The sequence below is a fragment of the Phalacrocorax carbo genome, chromosome 8 (genome assembly GCF_963921805.1).
Source record: "Phalacrocorax carbo chromosome 8, bPhaCar2.1, whole genome shotgun sequence".
Classification (NCBI taxonomy): domain Eukaryota; kingdom Metazoa; phylum Chordata; class Aves; order Suliformes; family Phalacrocoracidae; genus Phalacrocorax; species Phalacrocorax carbo.
The window spans coordinates 9,103,906-9,128,936 of record NC_087520.1 but is presented as its reverse complement, the minus strand read 5'-3'; the positions used below and the strand labels follow the sequence as shown (position 1 = coordinate 9,128,936).

Sequence of the window (25,031 nt, the reverse complement as noted above, 5' to 3'; positions counted from 1 at the left end):
TTTGGTTTGATATTTAGGGGGAAAAAAAAGAAACAATGAATTACCTATAGGGGTAGAAGGGAAAGAAAGCAAAAATTGGGAAATATGTCTTAAAAAGTGAAAGGCGAGATACCTGGGAAGAAATTACACTTTGATAATTTTCCCAGGAGTCCATTTTGAAAGACAAATCCTGTTTTTAACTACAGCTTCCCAGGCTGCAAAAAACAGTTAATATATTGTTGCTACTAAGTATTGAACTTTGCATCGCTAGCATGGGGACACTGCAACTATGCTGCTGTTAAGGCTGAGTTTCGTAACTACTCACTGCTTAAATCACAACACACCTTCAGGCAGCTGGTGAGGAATTTGCTGGGACTGGGGAAGGATCCAGCTGCTGCCTGCCGTGGCAGTGCTGGGTGCTGCCCATGCAGCTACGTAGAGCTGCAGCTCCTGCGGGTGCTGTGAAGTTCCTGCCAACATGCTTCTTAATGGGGGTTAATTCATGAATTATTTCATTGTCAGTTTGCTAGAAATTCCAAATTCAGGCCAAGAACTGCAGCTGAAGTTCAGCTGAAAGATATTTTTTTTTTCAAGTGCAAACAGTCCAAAACCCAGTGAGCGAGAGAAAGGCTGTTCGTGCCCACTGAACAGGGCGCAGTGAACTTATTTGAAGCCTGGTAAACAGTAGCTCCTACAAAATGGTAAACAAGTATCCCTACAGCCTGGATTTTTGGCAGTGTCTCAGTGGCGAGGACAGGGCTCGTACTCTCTGTGCACTTGGAAGGCACACATATCTTTTCAGCCGGATTGAATTCCTGCTATTTGTTCAGATAATGAGCCTCAATCAGTGCTCTCATTTGCTGACAAAATCCAGGGTGAACAAATTCATATTTAAAACCCAGCTCCTGCAAAATGCCCTCACAAGTGATTGCCTGGCATGTGCAGAGTCACCCATGAGCATCTGATTAGTTAGCCAATTAAACTAAAACCGATGGATCGTTAAAACAGCCAGAGGTTTTCAAGAGGGGTTCTGCAGGTTGGTCCTGGCTGCTGTTTTTTTTTAATTTTTTTTTTTTTTTTTCTGCAGGCAGACTTGAGCTTGTGCTCCCCACGCTGTGCACAGGCAGGGGCTCGCTCCCAGGCACATGCACCTGCCTCTGGTCCCCCTTGGAAAACCTTGAGTTCCTGCTGGTTTGGAGCACAAGCAGCACCAGATCCCCTCTACTGAGAGAGGCAGAGATCCCCTGAGAGATTTATGATGCTCAGGCAGGACCTCAATGTCTGCAACACTTCCTGGCTGTGAGAGTCTAAAGCCAGGACAAGGGTGAGAAGTTCAACAAAACAGTAAGCAAGACGGTAACTCAACTTTCCCCAAAGGGAGTTATTCTTTGTTTTACTGACAAGAGGTTTTCTTCCAACAGCCATTGCAGGGATTCTCATTCTGTCCTCTACAACAGTTTTGGCATGAATGTATCCAGGGACTTGATGCCGTGAAATGCACCACTACTATGATCCAGTCTGGCATGTGCTATGGCTGTACAGATATATAGACATATCCCTCAGACATATCCTATCTGTGTCCTACAGACAAGTTTGAGGTGTGATTCATGTGTGCCATGGTCAAACAAACAAACAAAAACCCCTCAACACCTCTTTCCTTCTTAACAATCATTATTTTATTAATATATTTTACAAGATTGCAGTTGAAATCATTTAAATACAAATTTTTTTATACAGAAAGTGTAATAAAGTTAAAATAGTTCCTTGTGTAATTCATAGCATTATTGCAATGCTTACAAAATTTTGCATAGAGTGTGCAAGGATTGATGTTATTTGATACAAAAAAAGCTTTATATTTTCCCACACAACCACACACATACATAAATTAAAAAGAAAAAAAGCCAAAACAAATCTGTATTTCTTAATGAGAACTGTGATAAGACTTCAAATTAATTTTGTCCTGTTTACACAATCAAGGTCATTGGTGATTATCAGAGTAGAGGTCAGACAAGGTATTTTACCATCACAGATGAAAACGGCCATAGCATAAGCATATGGATTATGCCTGTTATGCTGCTGCCGTAGATGAATGGGGTTTTGCTTTGACTTGCACCGGATGTTGTTTTGCTGTTGGGTCTACCTACACGGAGCATTTGTTGTGTTAATATCGACAACCCTAATGGCGTTTGTGCACAAGGAAACCAATTCAAATAATAGGTGGGCAAAAAAACCCAAACCCAAAAGCCAAAGGGATCTGAGTCAGACCCAGCAGGCCAGTCCCTTGCCTGCTCCCAAACTACTGCACAGTGCAGCTCCAGACTGAGATCTGGGTCGCAGCTCAGGAAAAGCTCGGATCTAGGGAGAAATCCAGGTGCGAATGCTGTCAACTGAGCCCTTCTTCAATAAACATAGTATATAATTGCTCAGATCTGCTCTTTATGAGGTATCTGGCATGCTCTTACTATGCTAAGCAAGGGCAACATCTGTTCATCTTAACTTCTGTGCTCTCTGCTAACCCACAAACGGGGGGGACAAGAAAGTGAATCCCTCTAGCAGCACCTTCCCCATGCAAGCCACTCTGCAAACAGCGCAGCCCTGCCCTGCCACCAGCGGGACCGGCAGACCCCCGGTGCCTGCCCGGCGAGACCTGCTTCACACATTACCTGCCAAACCCCCAGCTGAACTCCAGCATGGTTTGTGGTGGTGACAAAAAGCCAAGCTGGATGGACATGCCTCCGCTTCCAGGCAGCGGCTTGAGCTCTTTACCTGCACCTACTTGACAGGGAAACCCCAGAGGTGTGAGGGGTCCGTGTCCCAGCCTGCCCCCAGGAGCACCCAGGCTGTGGTTTAGACAGGGCAGCCAAACTCTTCCTATTGATTTCATGAAAGCTGTTAAACCTTTAGGGCCAAACTCTCAGGTCATGTAGGCTACTGGTGAGTTAAATGGAGCCAAATCCAGATCTACACCAGCTACAGAGTTGAACCCCTGTGCTGTGGTGCTGTGAATGGCCCTGTTGCACTGCTCCAGCCCAGACTCCCAAGGCAGGCGTCCTGCCTTGCTGCTATTTCTAGTGCAGAGGACCTGGCAGTGGGGTGGAGATAAATAAGAGTGCAAAGCCACCCACCAGCCTCTCCACCTCACAGGCGTCCCAAGGGGAGGCAGCATTCTGGGGTACCATCCCCACAGCACCCCCTTGGATCCTGTACAGGTGTTACCAGGACAAAGCAGCAGTGGCTTTAAGAGCTGCTCAGCTGCACCTTCTGGAATTACTGCTGATGCCTTCAAGGTGGTCCAAGGTTTGTCAGAACAGCAACCACCAGTGTTATTTATACCACTTAGACTGCAGACACATGTCATCTGTAAAATCATTAATACTGCCAAAGTGTTTCATTCATTATCCACTACATCAATAATAGCACCGATACTGAGTGCACAAGCCCAGAGGAGGACCCAGATGAAGACAAAATTATCAGGCTCTGGCTTAGCGCAGGCACTAACTCCTTGCTCCACAGGCAGCCACCCTAGAGAAATCTAGCTGTAGTGTTGGGGGGGGTAATGGTGTTTGCAGCTAAGTAAGTGTGGGAGAAACTCTAACAGCAACATTTTTTCATCTACAATCCAGCCTTCGATAAAAATAGAACCTCCCACAAATAATTATTCTTTTGCTCTCCAGCGTGAGCCTGCCTCAAGATGTTTCAAGGACTCTGTTATGAGGAAATTTTTAAAAGACCAAAGAAACGGCATTGCTTTAGAAAGTGATAATGCATTTAGCAGTAGCAGGCTTCAGAACGCTTTATCTCCTATCAGTAGTTAAGCCTTCTGAATGAGGCAAAAATGTGAGAGTACAATGCAATTTAAAATTCCTGTTACATGCAAAGATGCACATGACCTATGCTTTGCAGTGGGCCTATTCCTATAATGGCAAATATGTTAGAGATGGTGAGACTTTCCATTTGGGTAGGACCTGATGAAAGGCTCCAAAGAGTCCTTTTTAATCTTAGAAGAAAAGACTGTTTAACTAAGGCTGCATGTTTTTACCTAAAGCATTTGGTAGTGGGGCACAACGTAAATGTAATACCTGCACGAATTCCTCCTTCTGATATTTTCTTTTGCTGGCAGAAAGAATAAGCCAACTAAATGCGAGACAAACATACAGTTACATATTGCTTCACAGTGGACACATCCTTCCTATTTTTTAATACTGGTGAAAAACTAACAAGAACTCAATCCATGGAAATGAGTTGCCTCAAAGGAAATCTGGCTTCCTCTGAACAGGCAGCCCATTGGTACCAGCTGGTGGTGGAAAATCCCAGCCACCGTGTGGCTTTGGGCTGTAATAAGGTGAGACATTTCCTGGGAGTGACCCTGGTGCTAACTTTCCTGCAGGAATTACACTTGTAGCAAATTAATTTTTAAGGGACTCACACCTCTAGTTTAAAGTGACTTGGATGGCAGATCTCAGTGGTGCACTATCATTATATTTTTGTCTTTGCTTCAGATAAAAATCCTGCAGCTTTAAATATCCATCTTTTCCTGTATAAAGAAAGTGTGCTGCTTTTCACAACGGCACAATACAGCTCAAATGGCGGGACAAGAGTCTGAAATGAGAAAGCCTCAGGGCTGTATGTGCATAGCCGTGGGCTTCTCAACCATAGCAGTCTTAAAAGTATCTAAATACAAGCTATTCACTGTAATTTCCATCTAAGCCACTGTGGTTTTTGTGGACGGAAACAACACCCTAGCAATCTTGAACAATCCCAAGCTGTAAGTGGTTTCAGTGACAGTAATTCCACCGTGCACCATGAAAGATTATGCATAATTGCTACCATATTTAGTAAAATGGATGTTATTAATCTAAAATATAACAGTGTAAACAGAGAAGTTTGCTGCATTACTGTGATTAGGGTGATGTCTCTTGCCATTTCTTCCCTCTCCCTCCTACCTGCCTTGTTTAATTCACTCCACACTTGATTGAATAATCTTATCAGCGGCACGTCAGTGTTTAACCCTGCTCCACTCACAGCCGTAAACTCAGCTACATCAGCTGTGAAAACACCGCAATTGCAGCGCAGAATTTCCCTAGAAGTCCCAAATTTCATCTTAGTACCTCTGCTACATGCAGGTTTTGGTTTTTGGGGGTATGCAAGATGGAGAAGGGACATGATGGGGGTTTGGGGGCCGCTGGCCACCTGCCCGCAGCCCCATGTGTGGCAGGACACTGGCTACCCAAGTATTACCCAGCAGTTTCAGAACTGAGGAAAAAAGTTAAAATGGGGAAAATGGAATTGCTGCCGGGGTTGTGTTCCTCAACAGCAATGGCAATAAAAATAAGTATTTTTGCAGTCAAAAACCACCAATCCAGTGCTTGGCAAAGCTTCGCAAGAATGTGCCCTGCATTTGCTGGGTGAATTCTGGATGATGAAATCTCAAAATTTAAAATGTCAGCCATAACAAAAATAAATAAAAAAGAACACAACCTCTAACTTTTTTGTTTTACTGTATGCACTTTTAAAAAAAATCATTACAGCACAGATACTCTTCGTCACTGAGCAGCTACTGGAGTTCCTGATCTGCCAATGCTCGAGTGCAGGTAAGCGAACAGCCAGTAGCATTTACTTAGTTTATTTATACTTTCAGCCCAGGATGACATCTTTTAGTGCTCTGGGTTATTTCTTCACATTTCAAATTTCAGGTAACCTTGCTCTCTGCACACATTTAAAGATTTTTCACATTATTTCCTTTTCTCCCCTTTAATGAAGTTAGAATTTTCCTGCCACTTTACTGTATCAAATGCAGCTTGGGGATAAACCTGTATTTTTCCTGCCCAGTTTGAAAAAGCACCATTAAAGTTAATGCATTTCAGGTGTGAGGGCAACCAGAGGAGGGATGAATTTCTGTAAGTCTTTGGTCTTTTTCTCACTGTCTTTTGCAATGTGAAATTTAAAGCCATAGCAACAAATAAAAAGAAAATTGGCTTTTGCTGTAAACAAGTGTATGTGAGTGTGTATATATATATATACATGTATGTATTTGTGTATGTGAGCGCGCATCTTATGATGACAAAAGCTAATTTCCTTTAAGAACATCTGTATTTGCAGAGTCGTATGATGTGAACTAACCTGACATCTTCACAAGCTCCACAGGAATCTCTCTTTAAGCTTGGAGAAATTTCTATGGAGGGGTTTTTTATTTAGACATAATTTTGCTATACTGTATATGGCAGATGATATTTTTAAATTTATGCCTTAAACTTCATTGTTTGTGCATATATGTGATATTCTGATAAAAGGAGGAAAAGAAACCCCTCTCAAAATACAGCTGTTTGACAGCACATGACTGAGAGAAACAGATATAAATCATTCTATGCATGCTTGTTTTTTAAAAAATGTATACCTTGAGGGGCCTTATACATATTTTAGTAGTTATTGTCTTCCCCTTTTGATGACTTCCCGTAGTGTTAACATTTCTTTGTACTCTCAAGCTACCCATTTCACTGACTACTGGGTAATATACTTCAAAAAGTGCACAAAAAACTCCAAACAACCAAACAACCAAACCAAACCAAAAAAAAAACCCACAAAGAAACTGGGAGAATGGATACAGCTGTATAATCAGTGTATGACCTCTGCTTTTGTTAATGGCAAAGTCTTTTTCCTTTAGAAAAACCATCCTAACACCTGTGACAGCAGAAGAGCCATACACTACATATGGATAAAGTACTGGTGTACAGGTGAGCACTGACAGTCATCTTCCTGACTGCTTACTAAAGTGTCGCATCTAAAGCAAATTTCACAAGGTCCCGAAGCCCTATAAAGTTAAGAGTTACAATACATAAACGAATTTATCTTTAACTGCAGTACTCACGGTTGCCTAAGGTATATGGACTTCAGTTTTCACAGTTCCTTGATTAGCATTTCAATGGGGTTTTAATGCTCACAGCTGCAGAGCAGAGTTGCACCCAGTGATGAATCAGGGTTTGGTCCCACAGCCACCCCAAGGGCTGGCAGTGTTTCCACTGCAGTCAGTGCCCTGAATTTTCACCTGTCCAGCTTCTGTCCTAGCTCTGGTCGTGAAGTTGTTGGCATCTCTTCCATTGAGCTCAGCAGAAACAAATTCACCACCCACCCCAGCCTCGCCTTAGTGTTGGGAGGTAAAACTAAACTCCGCTTTGAGATAAACATCACCTCCCCAAAGAGCAAATGCTCAACTGAACTGAATTGCAGGCCCGATTCATAAAGAAATACAGAAGCCCTTGTTTGTTTTTGGCAATTTATCAATGGCAGGTAGAGCATATGGATGAAATTCCAGCCAGGGAGGCTCTAGTTTAAATGGATTGAGGGAAAACCAACCCATACAGGTACAGCAACTGTGAGGGATTTCTGTGAGGGCAAGGCAGGAGGAAAAAGGACTCTCATGCATTTGCCTCATCCAACAGGTGAGTCAGTCACTCCACACAGCACCCAACACCACACAATGAAGCATGAGCTAGCTGGATGGCCTTGCATGCTGCCTTTTAAACGAAACGCCTGGTTTTCCCCTGGGATCTCAGATACACAGTCTTGTTTGCTCTGGTTTGCCACTCACTGAACAGGAGGGGACTCATTGTGTGGCCAACACAAGCACAGGCAGCATCATCTAAACAGCTATCTTAAAATTCAGGTGGGGCTCAAATGATTTACAAGCTGCCATACAGGGTCAATCTCTCTAGTGACAATTTCTCATCTTTCATCACAGCATCTCATTTTATGCTTTTTAAGATGGAAACTTGATTGTAAAAAACATTGAAGCAACAAGAATTCCTTTATGTAGACGTAATCGAGGTACCCTTTGTCCACCTCAGAGAAGCATCTGCAGTGATGTGTAAGGTTGATCCCTACCAGCTCCCCCGCAGAAACTCATACCAAAATAAATGGCTGAATGAGAAGGCGACAACCTCATCCAAGAGCCCAGCACCATGCAAGACTAGCCACTCAAAATTAATTTACTGGGAGGGAAATCCTCAGCAGAGCACCCAGAGGGTGTGTGGGGATGAGGACTGAGCCACCAGCCTCTTGGGAGCGGAGCATGGGAATCAGGACAGAGCATCCCTGCTGGGTCAGTCCCTGTGTCCAGCCTGGACTTTCTCATCATCCCTCTCAGGGATGGGGAGGTTAATACAACTTGTTTTCTGTACAGGGTACACTTCCTGCAGCACATGTCTTCACAACTGCTCGCACGGGATTTGTTTATGAATTGGGCCATGCTTGCTCTAATGTTTGTGATCAGTATTAAATGAAACAGGGAAAAAAACTCTACAGTAAAAGTAGGATTATGAATGGGACTTCAGCTGTGGTCCCAGAGGTAACGCACACAGTATTTTGCTATATTTAACATGGTAAAAAAAAAAGTCTGTATCACTCTAGGTGCCCCTACAGTCTTAATGCATTTCATTAATATCTGTTTTAAGTTGCACGACCAGTTCCCAAGACAACCTCCTGTCCCTCCCCCCAAATAAACTAGTTTTAATAACATGATAAATATGATGTGCTTCTCCTTGCTGAGTGCATTGACTTAAGGCATAGGCACAATTCCCCTCTTTGAACAGAGATGGTATAGTCCTGTGTCCCAATACAATTGTTATCCTGGGTGACCCTTTGCATTCAAACATTGACTCAAGACATAACAATTAGAGGAATCATTCATTAACAAATAGTTTGAATTCATTAATTAATCGGAAAACATTACTGAAATAAAAGCAGATCATTCAGTCCTCTTTCAGGAATAAATTTTATGGGAGTGTTGCTTTGTTAAGCAGGAACATATCTAATCTAAACTTCATAGAAATCTTTCGAGTCCAGCCAGTTTTGGATTAAGCCAGAACTGTTCATTAAAAAAAAAATAAAAATTCAAACCCTGGTACTCTCCAGACCACAAGAAAATACGTGAAAATCTGTAAAAAGGAATGGGGTAAATTATTTCTAAATAATTCTGTCAGCTACGTTTTTCTTGAAGATCTCTTGACGAATACCAGCTTTGCTTATATATCACTAGGGATGGGCATAGATCTGTCATATTCGCACATGAGGTAATATTTTCAAAGCATCTCAGTAGCTTGGAAACCTTGCTGTCCTCGTGAGATCTACTGCGGCTTGGACGCTTTTGCAGTAATTAGTACAGTTGTTTTTCAAGGATTTTTACATGCATGTGGATGCAATTATGGGTCAGAATTCAGTGATCTGGGCTCTTCTCTTTATTTTTCAAAACTCGAACTGTGGAAGTAATATTACCAGATCAGATTTCATGTTTTGTCCTGCCCGTAAGTGACTCCTGGACTTAAATAAACAAAAATGCACCCAGGGAGAGATTCAACCACAGAGTTTTGGGGGCTCAAATCCTAGAGGAAGCAGCACCCAAAGCCCTTGCTTTCCAGTAATCTGGCTTTGTCACAGTCTTTAAAAAATCCTTAAAAAAAAGTGTGTTTCATTGCCAGCATCTCTGATATTTGCAGTCTCCACCAAATCTAAGTGACCTTGGACCGTATACCCTGAAAAAAAAGATGACAAAAATTCTGGCATGGCATTCACAATACACATCTAATTTGTATGAATTTCTCTGTATCTATGGGTAGAACAAGTAATTTTCTCTGGTTCTATAGGTATTGGTAGGTAATATCCAAATCTTAAATCTTCAAACCTTCACATGATATCTCAAATATTTTCAAAATTAAAGGTGCCAGTGGAGACTGTGTAGGGTGGTCCAGGACACCTGTTAACTAAGGAGGTTCAGGATTTTTCTATTAAGTCCAACGTTCAGAGTTTTTTTCCTTCCAAGAACTGAATGCAACACCAGTTTCGTTAGCACGGAGATGACTTTAGGTTAGGGTTAGAGATGATGAATGACATCTGAATAGCACAAGGCATCCTTGGCCACATACAGCCAAGTCTGACACCCCTTCAGAAAAATACATGATTATTCCAGCAAGATCTGGACTTTTCTATTGGCCAAGTGCAATCCTTGCCTCCCAACAGGGAGCCATGCTTCAGGTGAAAATTAAAGAGCGTAATTTAATCTTAGGTATCTTGGCTCAATCTAGGGGATCAGTACAGCTCATCTGGCTATTTTGTGGTGTGCTTTGTTTTTTTTTTTCCATGCCACTGATTTAATGGTGCAAAAATCATCAGAGATGCTTCCCCTCCCTTTGTATGTTGGTTCCAGGGTCTTGCCCAGCCAGCAATCCCATTGGTCTGAGAACATGATCAAAAACGAGGGGTGATCATTAGACTGTATTAATATGGAAGGGTCCAGGGGAGCATCAAGTCCAATTCAGCAGATTGTACCAGTCAATTTTGGTGTGGGAAAGAGAAATGCTACACAAATGTAACAGGGTCACCCTGGGATTCCTTGTACTGAAACATCATTTTACACAGAGGATATATATATATTTTATATATATATTTTTTTATATATATATATTCACACACACGCGCGCGCACACACAAAAAAAGTCTTTGATAGGCTTTCTGTGTTCTAGTAAAAATAGTTGGCAGCTGCAATCTGTGAGACCAGAACTGGCTTTTGTGCTGCCTGTGATGCCCCACTGCAAATTGTCTCTCAAAGGCAGATGCTTGTATTTATCTGGCAGGTTGAGCTAGTGCCTGCCTGAGACAGAAACAACCTCCCGTTGGGACACACACAGAGCTCGTAGATTTTTTGCCTGGACCCTGCAGAAGAGGAAGATCCTTGAGGCAAGTTAGGTAGTTTGATTTTTGCAGAATTCAACGTTATCTAAAGTCCAAGGTGGGGGGAGAAAGAAAAAAAGAGAGAGAATTAGTGGACAGATGTCATTTTTGATCTTTTGTTTAAAGAAGCTTCCTTCGGACAATTCAGCTGCTACGAAAGCTGGGTAGGCATGTGTATTAAGGTGGGAAAGTCTGACACAAATCTGGGTGAGCATAAGACCTGCCTTTACCATGAGCCACCGAAGACCTGCAGTTTGTTTCTGGTAATCTACCCACTGTGTTTTCTTGTCTTGTAGCTTCCTGGGGCACCTCTGAGTTTGGGTTAACCCAACCAGAGGTACCCCACTGCTAGGTGGCGAGCGTGTATGGTTCATGTCTACACAACAACTCTGCTCCTCCACTGGGACTTCTGGCACTGTGAGCCTATTGCCACTTACGCTTACAGACTCACAGCACTGACTTTTATGTATATTTTATGTCTACGTGTAACACTTTTATGTACATTAAAAATAACTTAAATGCCACAACAGACCTGAATTTCTCCTTATAAGAGAGAACATAAAAGCGAACATGTGGCAGCTACAGGGGAGTGCTCTAACATTACCAAGAAGAGCACAGTAACATAACCTACACACCGGAATTTTACAGGGTGACTGAGAGTATTTGCTCTTATCTTCCAATCACAGTAAGAGTTTCCACTTCAGTTTCAATATCCAACCATCTAATCTCCTGAAAGAAACAGGTCAATATATGTATTTTAAAAGCAAATTAGTGTTTAAAACATTGAGGCAACTGCTTGCAGTGGTGAAATGCCTTGGATTTCAATGACTTCAATTGTAGTTTTTTAGGTAGGGTTTTTCTTTTTTTTTTTTTTTTGTTAGCACCCCTGCTCTGGGTTTGGAATGTCTTAAAATGAAAATGTTCAGAAATAACAGGGATTGCAATAAATTCCTATTATATTTATTACATCTGCCACTAAGATAGGAAAATGTTAGCTTATGTTGGAGCCCTGCTGCTGGGAGGTTTGTGTTCAATGAGAAGCTCCTCCTACCAAGGCTCTTGGTGGGTTCCCCAGCGGGAGCTCCTCAGCCACATCCTTTGGTGTCTTCCATCATTCTGGCAGGAGGGGATGACAACTCTGTGCTCGTGTATTTTTGAGACACCAGAAGAGGCTTAACTCAACACCTATTTTACTTTTGTTCTTTGTTATCAGTTTTAGTTATTCTCTCTTCCTCTTTGGAAGTTTCCCCAGTACAACAACCTGTGTCTCCTAATGTTCCCTTTCTTTCCAAAATTAAAACATCAGCTACAAAAGCTTTTCAGATCAATAATGGTGAATTAAGCTTTTCTTATAGAAAAATGTATGATAAAATATTTAATTATGTTGGCCAAGTAAATCTTGTTTTAAAGTGACAAGAAAACAAAGAATTTAGGAGCACAGTATATTTTACAGCTGCATAAATCTGCTTGAACAACAGATGCTATTATCCAAGCACTTTAAAAATAATGAATGAGCCTTTGCCACACAGTGAGGCTTGTTTACATATGATATGTTCAATCACTGCTAGCAGAAACTCAGCTAGGAAGGCCTGCTTCACCAGTGCCTTCACACCAGGGTTTCAAATGAAGCAGCTCAGTGACTCAGAAGGCTACAAATCCGCAGATGTGTGGCTTGGTTTGGTTTTGCTGCAGGGCTTGGCATCTTTCGCTTACCTCTCCGTCTTTGGATTCCAGCTTGAGCTCTGTCCTGCACGTGGCTTTCAAGCTGCCGGCCTCGGCGTTGATCTCAATGCCTTTTGGAGCCTCCATCACCAGCGCGCGCGTAGGCGACTCCAGCCTGTAAGAGAAAGGGGAGTTACAGAGCTCGGTGGGTTGAATATTCACACTTAATCTCGGGCTGTTGTCTTGCACAGCCTGACTGCCCGCTACACGGCACCTTAGGACCTGCTGACAGGCAGGTCCTCGTCTGGCTCAGTCAGTGGAAAGAATTCCTGCAGAGTGTGGTAAAACACATCACAAAACCAATCTGCTAACATTTGACATCAACTTTGCTATGCTGTAAAGATGCAAGGTGCAAGATCTTCCTCCACAATCAACTTGCTTATATGCAAGATGTGAGGTTTGGAAGGGTTTAAGGGCATAAAGGAAATCAATTAAAAAAAAAAAAAAAAAAGGCTGAAGGCCCCCAAATTCCTGGTCTCCACTACTATGCACACATCCCACTGCACACAGCCAGGCGTGCCTGTGCAGTGCTTTGACCCTCCTAACCATGGATACACCACACAGGGATCTGACAACCCTGTTACAGCACTAGCTAACACAACCAAACCTTTTAATTCAGGCAGTTTGTGTTAATGCTGTAAGAAGCATTAGAATGTAGAAGTGCAAGGTTCAGTCTTCCTTGCCGATTCTCCATTCATAGGTCTTGTATTATACTTGTCTCTTCTTTATAATACAGTGTCTCATTACTTTCTGTATTAGAAATTATAATAAAAACCAATTCTCCCTCTTTGGGAGTACCCTCTTAGTTGGTTTTATCACCATTTATTTACTGTACCATCACAAAATCTAGGCAATGATCTCCCCAGATGCCGCAGGCAGCCAGGCTGCGACAGAAACTCCTCTGCTTCAACCGCTTTGGGCAGGCAGCACTGACAAAACTGAAGCGCAAGGGCAGCACTCAACCACGGAGCTTACTTGGGCAGCTTTCAGGATTTGCTTGCATTACTGTAGTGGCACTTCAGCTGTTTCCCTACTCTTCATACATAATCATTTGTGCAAGTGTATTCTTAAATGGACTCCTGCTGGTACTGAGACAACATTATGGGAGACTGAGGGAATTCAGCTGTATTTATTGCAGCCAACAGTTCAATAAAGCAAAGGCACAGTTCCCTCTGTGTGGCACTTTTCAAGTTATGACTTTCCCTCTTGTTGGTGTCTTCATATTGCTGCTTTTCAAACACCTTTCCCGCAAGACCCCAAACTCATCTGTAATTTCCTGACTGACTCAACTAAATCTAAATTTCAGGGAAGAACTGAGGCATACACAGCCCCAGGAATGAGCATGGTCTCATGGTTAGCAGCCTCTGCACAATCTTTCTGAGCTGCTTTTTGTTTGTTCTCTGCAGGAAAGCTACATCTTACATAAACCTTCTTCTGATCCTTCCACTGGTATCACCCCTTGGCTGGTTTCTATACAAGGAACCTAAGGTTAAGACTGCTGCTACTCACTTTTTTTCCCCCTGATTGAATTGCAGATTGCATGGAGGAGGAAAAAAGCTTGCAAGTAATGATTGACATTAAATAGTGCTACCTGGGATATGATTCCCACTGACCTTCCAGTTGCAATAACTGCCTTTCCAATATCTGTTAGAATTTCTTTATGGTCAAAATAGCCACAGCACACAGCCTTAGGGCTCTGGCACATGCACTCTGGTGGTTTTTATTACAGGGGCGTAACATGCTGTCTGCCCCACGTTTTCCCTGGAGATTCCTGCCCAGGATACGCTACACTCTCATTCTTGGTAGTGCAGCTCACCAGCTGCTATCTACCCTGAAAAATGAAGGGCTTGCACTAAGCCCCCAGGATCTGAGCTGCAATGGCTGGGATGCAGGCACATATTCCCTCCTGCTGCCTCCGCTCCAGAGGCAGGAACCTCTGGGGGAGAAGCAGAGAACTGAAGCCAGTAATGTCTTAAGTCACTGTAGCTAAATTCACCAGAGGATGTGTCCAAACCCCAAGACAGTTGAACTAATCTGAGGATAAAATAATTCCTAAGAACCATGGCCAGGTGACTCAGCTGTCCGACATCTTAGTGACTCTTCAGTGTCTTTGATATCTTGGCTGTCTCAATATATTTGTTCATCTGTTAATCTTGTAGCTCTTCTGCCCACTAAGAAATAAATCTTGTAGTGCCAAGCAGTGTTCAGACACCACGGTGCAAACGCACTCATCTGCAGCAGCAGCAGCAGCTCTCGATTCCCGCCCTGTACTGGAGCAGCCTCCCAGGCCCACACTTTTCTGGGGAGTGTGAAGAGCTGGAAAATTGGTGAATGTCTTCCTCTGGTGGGAGGGAATCAAGAGGGGCTTTTTCCTTGTGTATCTTCCCCTGTGCACACAGGTCCCCATAACATCAAATGGAGTTAATTCCACGCTTTGAATAAGCTACTAAGTACCTGGGAGTCTATTAGATAACATTGTCCCAAAGTTTTATTCTCTTTTTATATCTAATAAAGTGACTGAGTTGTTCTCCCTCCTCCACCCAAAGAAAACCTACAGGACAACAGTGTGTTACAAACACTGATGAAAACCCATGCAATGAGGCACATCCTTATCCCTCCAGAGTTTCTTGCCTGACAAATACCCCTCTCGAGCACCTCCTCATAGCCCATGGTGTAATGTGGGACAAGCACATGACACTGGGTCTCTGCTGCTGTTCTGTAACACACCCCACTCCCTGCAGCGCCACGTGTGTTTTTTAAAGTTAGCCGAGCTGACCCCGCTCTGTCACCCTAAAGCACTAGCTCAGGCAGCTGCAATCTTGCTGACATGCTGAATTAACCAAGCCCCATCCCTTTAACATTAAAAAAGTAATTTTGAAGCCCAGGCATTTTTTTTTAGAACCTTAAAGCTGTGGAAATGAGTGCAAGTACTATAACAGTAAAGTTTAGCTCTTCCAATGATGAGAAACTAGGGCTTGCAGCCCACATGGTTTTGTACCTGTGCTATGGGTTTGGAGTCTGACTCTTCTCTCTCTTACATGTTCGATATTGGTGTAACTCCATCTATTTGCATGGGACTTTTGTCCTGATTTATGCTACTGTAAGCGAGGACAGAAAGGTCTTAATAAAATTTTCCTTGGCATTTGAGGGGCTTATGATTGTAAGGGATTTAATTTGATTGTTTTCTGATATCCTGAAAGAATCCCTGAGACACCTGTCTTTAAACCAGGAGCTGAAAAATCTATGCAAAGCCAGAGAAAGCAGCTGAGGAGTTTATGCTCTAGGGGGTTTGAGTAATGTTTACCGAACACTTTCATTTGAAGCAAGTGTTTAAGCGACACTCTGCTTTTAAACCCAATTCTGTCTTCCAGAGAAGAACCAATTTGAAGACTAATAATGAAAGAAAATGATTTAGCGATGAACAGATAATTTGTTCAAAATCAACATTTGTTTTCCAGTGTGATACTCTGGAGCTTTCAGTAGGCTTCACATCTCCTGGTTAGGTGTAAGCCTGTACTTAGAGCAGTAGGCTGGAAAGGTGGCTGCCTGAATATAGATCGTTTCATTATTTGCTCCTGCTCTTGAATTTTCCATCCCAGCAATTGGCACATAAGCCCTTTTTATTGATCATGGGCACTGCTTATTTTTGCTCCAGTATTTCCAGGACCGTATTCTGACCTTTCTCACAGAGCTGTGCAAGGCAGGTAAATTTGCCACTGCCCACAGAGTTACAGCTTGCTGAATTCAGGACCGAGATAAGCTACTTCCTCCCACTGCCGTAAAATTGCTCCTGTCCCACCTACAGTCTCCTAGTAGGTGTATGTAGACAGCCTCCTGTCTGGGTGACCACCCACGACATGGGAACTTCTCCTCAAGATCCCAGGGTGTCATGTAAGCCCAAAATTTAAAAAGAAAAGACACAAGTAACAGGATTTTCAGAACTATCAAAGTACCCAGGTTCCACTTATTACAATGGGTGATAGGTACTTTTGAAAATCCCATTGAGTACCTAAATGCCATAACAAATCTGACCCCTAATCTCAGTTCTTAGTTCTGCAACAGAAGTAATAGCACTTCCCAACTCCACAGCGGTACGTGTGTGTGTGTATGAAAAGATAAATATATTAGTGGTTGTGAAGTGGTTACACACTGTAATAACTTAGGCCAGGTAAGTACCATAGGCAAAGATAGATGTCTGGCCGATGGATAACTGATCTTTCCAAAGCTGCAATATTAGCCTCTTACCTTCATCAAAAATACTGTTAGTCTTGTTCCTCCCACTGAGCACACTCAGCCTGCATATCAATGTGCGAGATGATGTATGCAGGGAAAACCTTTCTCCAGCTCACTATGCTTAAAGGACAGTGTTAAACATGCCTCTTAAGCTCCTTTAATCAAACCTATCTCTAAAGCATCTCACATTTTAAAGAGAGGTGATGGCATGTGTGCATCTCGCAGTGGACCCCTCTCCTCCTACTGCTGGAAATTCTGTGTGCCTGGAAATCAACAAGAGAGCAAAATTTTCAGTGCCATCCCTGCTTTGCTTTGAAAACTTGAGCAATAATTTAAAGGAGGTCAGCACATGAGTTTGCATTGTGGTTCCAGTGAAAGTCATTCTCTTGGAAAGATCATTACTTACCCAGATTTCTAGTTTTCATTTCCTTCATCATAAACAGATTAATCACTCCAGCAGCATGGATTATATTTCTTTCTTGTCCCTCTCCTGTCCTCACCCCCTCCAGGATAATGCATCATTTTCCTTAGTACTATGAATAGCCTTTTGAGTTTGGGGAGAAGAGAGGATATTACAGATGGGAAGGCAGTACCACCAGCAGCTAGGGGCTGCCAGCATGCTTCCAATGAAGTGGACATAATTTACTTAAAAAAATCAAGTTTGATGCAAACAGTTCAAGGGGAAAAATACTCGCCTGGATCCAGCACTGATGCAAATCGTACTGGGCAAATACAGGCTGATTCCTTGGAGCCCATCAGCCCACGGAGCAGGACCAGGAGGGAAGTGGTCTGTACCTCTGTGGGGAAGGGCTGGTACCAAAGGCTGCAGCACAGTAGAGGGATGATCCTCAACATGTGAAAGGAGTTAACGTGAGCTGGGGACCTGCTGCTGCCACTTTTTTATTTTCATTTTTATTTTTTTTTTTAATAAGGAATGGCCCCAAGCTTCAGAATTTCTTGTCCCCAACAGGGAATTTTTCTGTGTGGGGGACAAACTGTGCTTGCATATGGAAATGGAAAGAGAAGTTTACTCTCAGGAGGTGAGGAGCATATGATGCAGCAGTGTGATAACATGAGCTAATTTAATTTTTCTTAGAAACCTCTGGACTGAGAATAGAGCATGTATTACTGCAGCTGTAGCCCATTATTTCTAATGACTCTAATTATTTCTTATGGTATCCATCTGACCAGCTATAAGATTTCACATTGAGCATAAAATTAGCCAATGTTACCACTACGCCTGCTTACACCTCATACAATTGGTAAATTATGCCAGCAAGTAAACGTAGAACTCCATCAATTTGCCGGTAATGAACCAGTATCTCAGGTTGAAATTTGTTTTCAGTTTTAACTCCCTTGTTTCAATGAAATCAATGGGATCACCCATTCGCAGTGACTTATACTTCTGCCTCCATTATTTGTGTGTCATCTTATATATAGCTATTCATAGAAGAAAACACTACTTTTCTTCCTATTAACCGGAAATTAATTAGCTTTTACTGAATTGCAAAGAAACCATGCTTCGTTTCTATTTCTAGAATGCTTTTAAACCTTTAAAAATTTTTTTCTTACTTTTGCTTGTGTTGGAACAGAAAAAGTTTAGGAGGAGGAACAACGGTAGGGTCTGGCCTCATCTGGTGAAAACCTCAACTGATCATAAGTTCAAGCAAAGCCTTGTCATCTCCCAAAGAGCAAAAGGCTCTGCCCTGGGCTCTACCCTTCGTCACTAGATTTCCTTCCTACTGGAAGGTGCTGCCGTTTCATGAGAACAAAATAAGCTAAATTATGGCAACAACAGCGAGCCTAGCATACAACAGGAAAGACCAAAAAAGGGAGCTGTCTTTGATACCTCAGAGTGAGAGGTTAAAATCAAAAGGGAAAAATGCACAATGTCTTTTTCCAAGATTCCATGATTTTGACAAAATATGACGTACATGGCACAGTATAAAAGCAGTAAGTACCCTGAGAGCCTACAGAAAAGATCGTGACTAATAAGAAAATCTGTATCCCTGTTATTTATTGCTTAGCATTGACATAAATCTTGTTTTCAATTACATTTTAATGAAGCACACCAATTACTGTTTGAATGGGGACATCTGATTACAGTCTCAATCAACAGAAATACATCTTGCTTATGGGAGGTTTCCAGAGTATTTTGTTTAGGAGCATTTATTACAGAAGTAAACAAGGATATATTATTATCATGTCATCCAATTGTAAATTCTGCCTATTGCTTTAAATACTGTTTGGTTTGAGAGCATGCACCACCATACAGTTTCCAGTGTTTATGCTGCAAATCTAATATGTGACAATTCCAGTGCAGCCATAGTCTGAAACAGACTTTCATGGCTGGTGGTCCAAAGCCTCGTATAATTCCTAATATGATCTAGCGCACAAGGAATGAAAATTCTTTCAGCTATCATCCACAGTCCATGGTTAATTCCTAAGGAAAATCCAGTTAAATCTGTCAGAGGCCTGACAGGAGCAGAGGTCTAATGATGCTTTACTGGAAATTACAGTTTTCTGAATGAGCCAGAGGTTAAGTCTGGTTCAAATGGCAAAGGGTGCAACAACTTTGCTTCTCTGCATTTGGGCAACACAGATGCTGAAGAGATTTTGTACAAAGCTGAGCCAAGAGAAAGAAAAAGGATTTGAGAAAACACTTCGAATTAGCCTTGTGCTTAAAACTATTCATAAGCTTTAATATTCTTTTGGATAGGGAACCTATCCAAAGCTTGGACTTTGCAAGTGCTGCAGTCCCTGACAGACGAATGAATGAGCAAGAGTGCGTGTGTCTGTGGGTACCTGTGTGCTTGCTCCATCCTCCCCTCCTGGTGTGCTACATCTATCAAGTGCTGACCATTTCTCCCTGCTTCAGCTCTGCTAATTCAATCTCAACTTAATGCCTTAAATCTCATTTTACAACTTGCCTTTTCTCTCTCTCTCTTTTTTTTTTTTTAATAGACCTCTTACAACTGCAATACAAAAAGAAGCGCTTAATCAGAAGTAGTGTAATAAATCTGCTGCTGGTTTTGCTAACTTCAGCTTAGCACCAAACAAAAGAGTTTATGTATTTTTCACCTAGTTTGAGCTGCAGGTACTGTGTTTAGTGAACTTTTCCTAAACACAGCCCATGCTGAAACAATACTCTCCTGGCGATATAATGGAAATGTCTTAATATATCTTCAGAGACTACAACTCCCCGAGGAGGGCTAATTGAGTAACAGGAATGGTTTGAAACCATTATGAAACAGGTCAAAGCCGGCATTAGGAAGATGCTCAGCTAATACTCAAAGAATATTTGAGTGGGTCTAGGCAAAGAGGAACCAGAGGAGTGTGTAGGTACGGTACTGGCTTGCAGCACTAAGCAGGTGAGAAACAGCTTTCATTTTCCTCTGAGAAAAACGTCATTCCTCACCAAGAAGAAAAGTTTGAGCATGCAGTTCCTCCCAGCACAGTGCAAATCCCCTGTTGTAGTCTTCCAGTACACTTTGCACTAGCTGAGGCTTATTCAGAGCACTAAAAAGCAATAAAACTAGAAAAACATGGACAAATCAAAATAAAATTGCAAATTCTTTGTGATTGCCTACCACGTTACAGCATGGGAATTGCTGAAGGAGATGTAATTATGCAAAGTTGTCCTAACTGTTTTAGGTTTGGTTTTTGGTTGTGTTTTTTTTTTTTTTTAAATTTTTACATAATCCCTGGAATGGTTTACAAGAAGGCAAATATGGTATTTAGAAGAAAACGCAGAGATCAAACAGAAGATATCAAATTAATCTAGGGAGAAAAACGTACTGCATAATACTATTGAGATCAAGTTTTGTTATGGACTGAAGAAGGGGTGAAGGGTAGAGATTGTCAAAGAAAAAGGTACAAGATTAATGTTTAACAAAGTGGAGGTATGGCTTAGAAATGTTAACAAAATCTCTGCCAGGAAACAGCCATATAAGACACTATGAAATACAGCAGCAGAGATCTTCCTTTGGCTGGAGGAAAATCAAAGACAGATGCCCCCTCTCCTGACATGATCAGAAGGGGGACAGTAAATGACATTATCACAGAGTAGGCTGGGCTCTAACTAAGCCATAGTGCTGCTACTGGTGCCACTAACTGGAACTTAAGTACTTGCAACTATATTTATTACAAAAAACTCACCACCAAATGTCTCTTGTCATAAGTTATGTAGTCGGGGTCAAAACTGGTCAAGTAACGGTTTGGAAGTTCCTTTGTGGCTGTGTGTGCTAACTAGAGGGCTTCGAGCTGCAGAATGGCCATGCCTTTGCTCCCGCTGATAGCTTCTCTGCTCTCCCAGTGTGGCAAAGTAACGGTCTCGGTAATTAGATATGCCCGATCTACTACCAAAACCAGCTTTTTTTGTTCTTGTCTGGTATACCTTGTTACCTAACTTATTGCAATAAAATAAAACAAGCTGAAACAAAATAAACCCCTCCACCTGTTAAGTGCATTAATGAGCACGCTTATTTTACACATGGAGAAAAATAATTACTTTTTATGTTACCATAATTGCCTAAACCACAAATGCATTTTTCAGAAGCAAAGGTTGGGCTGGTGTAAGTTTCTAATTACATGTTGAAAGCTTCTAATTAAAAGGCATAAATTGGAAGAAACCCTTTCAAGCAGAATTACAGATGAGGCTGCTAAGATTGGGTATTATCTTTATGTACTGTCACCAAGCCAGGGAGGAGAAAAAGAAATAGAAACAAAGCATCGCAGCTCTTCATCGGGGCCACTGACACCACTTGCTACCTAATGTCTAACAAAGTGCTGCCATCAGGAACACGGAGGAGATGAACACATCACAGAGTAGGTCTGTGGGGCCACTGAATCTCATACCAACCCTGAGCCATTGGAGCGGTGAGAGGGACAGCTATATTGCAGCCTGGAGGTAACAGCTGAGGCTTAAATGGGCTTTTTTCTGAAGTTTATACTGGCTTCTGGATGGTGGCAGGAGGACATGAATTGGCCTGAAATTATAAAACCCAATGGAATGATGGTACTAGCGAGATGGTACTTGCTAGATTAACCCGTAAAATATTTGTTAACATAGACATACAGCGCTCTGCCTCAGGGTGACTTTCTTGTGCAGTCAGTGGTTGACCACTGGGTCAATTTGGGCCAACTCTCCACTACTTTCATGGTTTGCTCTTCTGCTCTACTTCGGAATAACGTAGCACAATGCAAATTTTTGATCTTATTCTTCTGTTTTTCAGGGTGTTAAATAATCCTGCTGAGCAGACCAGCATGTCATCACTGACAGAGAAATCACTTTCTTGTGATAACCCAACATACTCAAATGAGAGGATTACTGGCAAGGGTGCAGTGCTATGCAAATATTGCAGTCATTATCCTCAGTACTTCGCATGCAGTCTTCTACGTCAGAACTGCTTTACAAAGCAAAGAAATTTTGATCTAGATTTCCATTTTTAAATTCTTTTTGAAGTCTATCTGCCACGGGCTTTTTACCTGTCGTTTGGTCAGACATAAAGGAAAAGGGTCAGGCAGATTCAAATCTCACGTGGACAGCACACAGGTTTAGCCTACAGTGTTTTCTGCAGTGATGATTTACTTTTTCTCTCCTCCAATGATTTATTCTGTTCCTTCTAAGAAGACTGGACTTAATAGTAAATCACTTACAATGAGATCTATAGAGATAACAAAACTTAAAAAGGATTTTAAATGGTAGGATAAAAAACCTGCTGGAAAAAAAAGCGTGTCTGTATGCATCACAGAATCATAGAATTATTTAGGCTGGAAAAGATCCTTAAGACCATCGAGTCCAACTGTTAATCTAGCACTGCCAAATCCACCACTAAACCATGTCCCTAAGTGCCACATCTACATGTCTTTTAAATACCTATGGGGATGGTGACCCAACCACTTCCCTGGGCAGCCTGTTCCAATCCCTGACAACCCTTTTGGTGAAGAAATTTTTTCTAATATCCAATCTAAACCTCCCCTGGTGCAGATTGAGGCCATTTCATCTTGTCCTATCACTCGTTATTTGGGAGAAGAGACCAACACCCGCCTCTCTACAAACCCCTTTCAGGTAGCTGCAGAGAGCGATAAGGTCTCCCCTCAGCCTCCTTGTCCCCAGGCGAAACACCCCCAGCTCCCTCAGCCGCTCCTCATACGCTTGGTAGTGATATCCCTTGGAAACATGTACACGCTTGCCTAAGTGGATTTGAAGAGCTTATTTAGCATGACAAATTGGCTACAACCTGATGGCTATTTCTAAAAACCCATTTATAGACCTTCAGACATTCATACTCCTGTGGTATATCCATTCATTGTACAGTCAATTTATAATGATTCCACCAAATTAAATCTTTATTAACAAACTTATTGACTCTGGCTTCGACTTTTTGTCCCATCTTTTAATTAACTGCAGTAATGAGACAAGCAACATCCATTATAACAACTGACCAAACATTTTGTTTAAAACCTGTGGTTTATTTCAAGCAGCTTCACAAAAAATGAAGGCTGAATTGCTATTTGCTAAATGTCAATTTTCACACTCTGTTAAACCTTTTCTGAAGCTTGTCAACCACAAATCTGTAGTCATTTTCCCCCCCTCTGATCAGAGCTATATAGAGGATATAACAGGTTTTCAGTTATTTTTCATTTTTATGCAGAAGATGCACCATTTGCTGTCCCCAGTATACTACACAAAATGGTAAATATGCATAAATTGTAAATCTAAAGGGATGCATATGCCAAATTTGTAGTCTCTTTCACAGTCACAATTTACATACAGTTGTATGTCTGCATGTGTAAGGCCACAGAAATGATCCAAACTCCTCAAATTCAGTCCATTATTATGCAACAATACTGCACTATCCTCTTTTCAAGTGTGCTGGGGTCCCACTCAGCGTTAGGGAGGTGTTTCATCCTCCAGACCACTCGTTCACAGCCTTGATCCCTGATTAGAGGCACAATTCCTATTTCCAGCTGCAATTCCCTGCTCTTCTGCCTGGCAGACACAGAGCAGCCTCACTTAATCACAAGCACACACACACTTCCCTGTACAAGCAATTATGACCACACACAGAGATGCAGGACTTGGCTCCAGTAAGAAGAAATGCCTTTTACAGGGTCAAACCCAGTGGCAATCACTAAATTTGACCTAACTTTTCCCACACTTATTACTACTTGCCAAAGCTGGGATAGCAAAGAGGGATATCAAAAGATGCTGTCTAAGTCAGGATACTACCACTGAATAGGGTGATAACCAGTGTCTAGTCTGATTTCTGGCATAAACTGGCCTGGAAGTCAGTTGCTCATTCCCGTATCAAACCTAGCTCAACTGAAACCTGCCGTTTAACAAGACAGCCAATTTAGGGGTGTAAGGTCCTCTACACCGCTCCATTATAGCACTGCTTTGTAACCTATTTTGACAATTTGGAAAATTTGCCTGTGTACAACTTACAATGTGCAACAGAGAATACAGACAAGTGAAAAATGAGCACATCTTCTCTGGAGGAACACCAAGACAAAGCCAAGGATCGGGCGAGACTGGTAAGGACAGAGACTGAGAGAGGGACCCAGTACCCTCCGTGTGGCTGGCTGCCACTTCAGCACCAAGGAGTTTGGCAGGGCAATGGGAGGGATGGGGGGGTATTTGAACAAGTTAGTCTCAAAGCTCTTTGATTGTCTAGAACTGAAAATCTCACAGCTATTTGAGATTTCCAACTAATTTCTTGCTTTCAAATATGCAAAGGAAAATAGGTTGGGAAATGGTGCAGGGAAGAAAATAAAGTGATTGTGTGGGTGGGTGGAGGGAGGAATGGAGCAGAGGGAGAAAGAGATCAGGAAACAAAACAAACCAAAAAACCAAACAACTTGCTGAGTATAGAGGTGTCTCCAAAGAGAGTACTTCAATTCTGAGAATAGGATGTTTCGCAGATTCTTAGCATCAATTTATCTTCAACTAAAAATGAAACTGTTTCCTGTTTATCTTTTGCACATAACCACTCCTGAGTAAAACATTTTAAGGTAAGGTTTGGCAATCTTTCAAGAGATATCTGTTAGACGATACTTTTCTTAACTGAAAGAGAGGCGAGTCTGGTGGTGCCAATTCACTGTGTGCTGCGAGATGACCTTATTGGCATGAATCCACCTCTGTGTAGGGCAGAAACATCCCTGTTCTGCTCCACCTGGAACTGGTGGGAAATGGGAGCTATGAAGCTCTGCTGCTCACAGGTGCTTGTCTCAAGAAGCTGTGGTCCCTTCTCTTGGCTCTGCTTATGCTCTCTGATATGTGCCACTGTGCTATCGCTGGCATCCACGCAGTAGGTTCTTGGCCTTGTTTGTTTTAAGGTATGGGAATCTGTTTTCCAGCTCCTTGGGTCAACCAC

General features: G+C 42.1%; 1 protein-coding gene across 2 annotated transcripts in view; it reads right to left on the bottom strand.

The window, feature by feature from the left end:
- Positions 1–1,632: 1,632 nt before the first annotated feature.
- The window catches only part of SGCD (sarcoglycan delta), a 225,819-nt gene continuing 202,420 nt past the window's right edge, over positions 1,633–25,031 (bottom strand). For both annotated transcript variants that reach the window (XM_064458539.1, XM_064458540.1), the window contains exons 7-8: positions 12,412–12,535; positions 1,633–10,744 (exon numbers count right to left, since the gene is read on the bottom strand). In XM_064458539.1, coding sequence (XP_064314609.1) covers positions 10,571–10,744; positions 12,412–12,535 — 298 coding nt within the window. In that variant the 3' untranslated portion in view covers positions 1,633–10,570. The remainder of the gene's footprint in view (positions 10,745–12,411; positions 12,536–25,031) is intronic.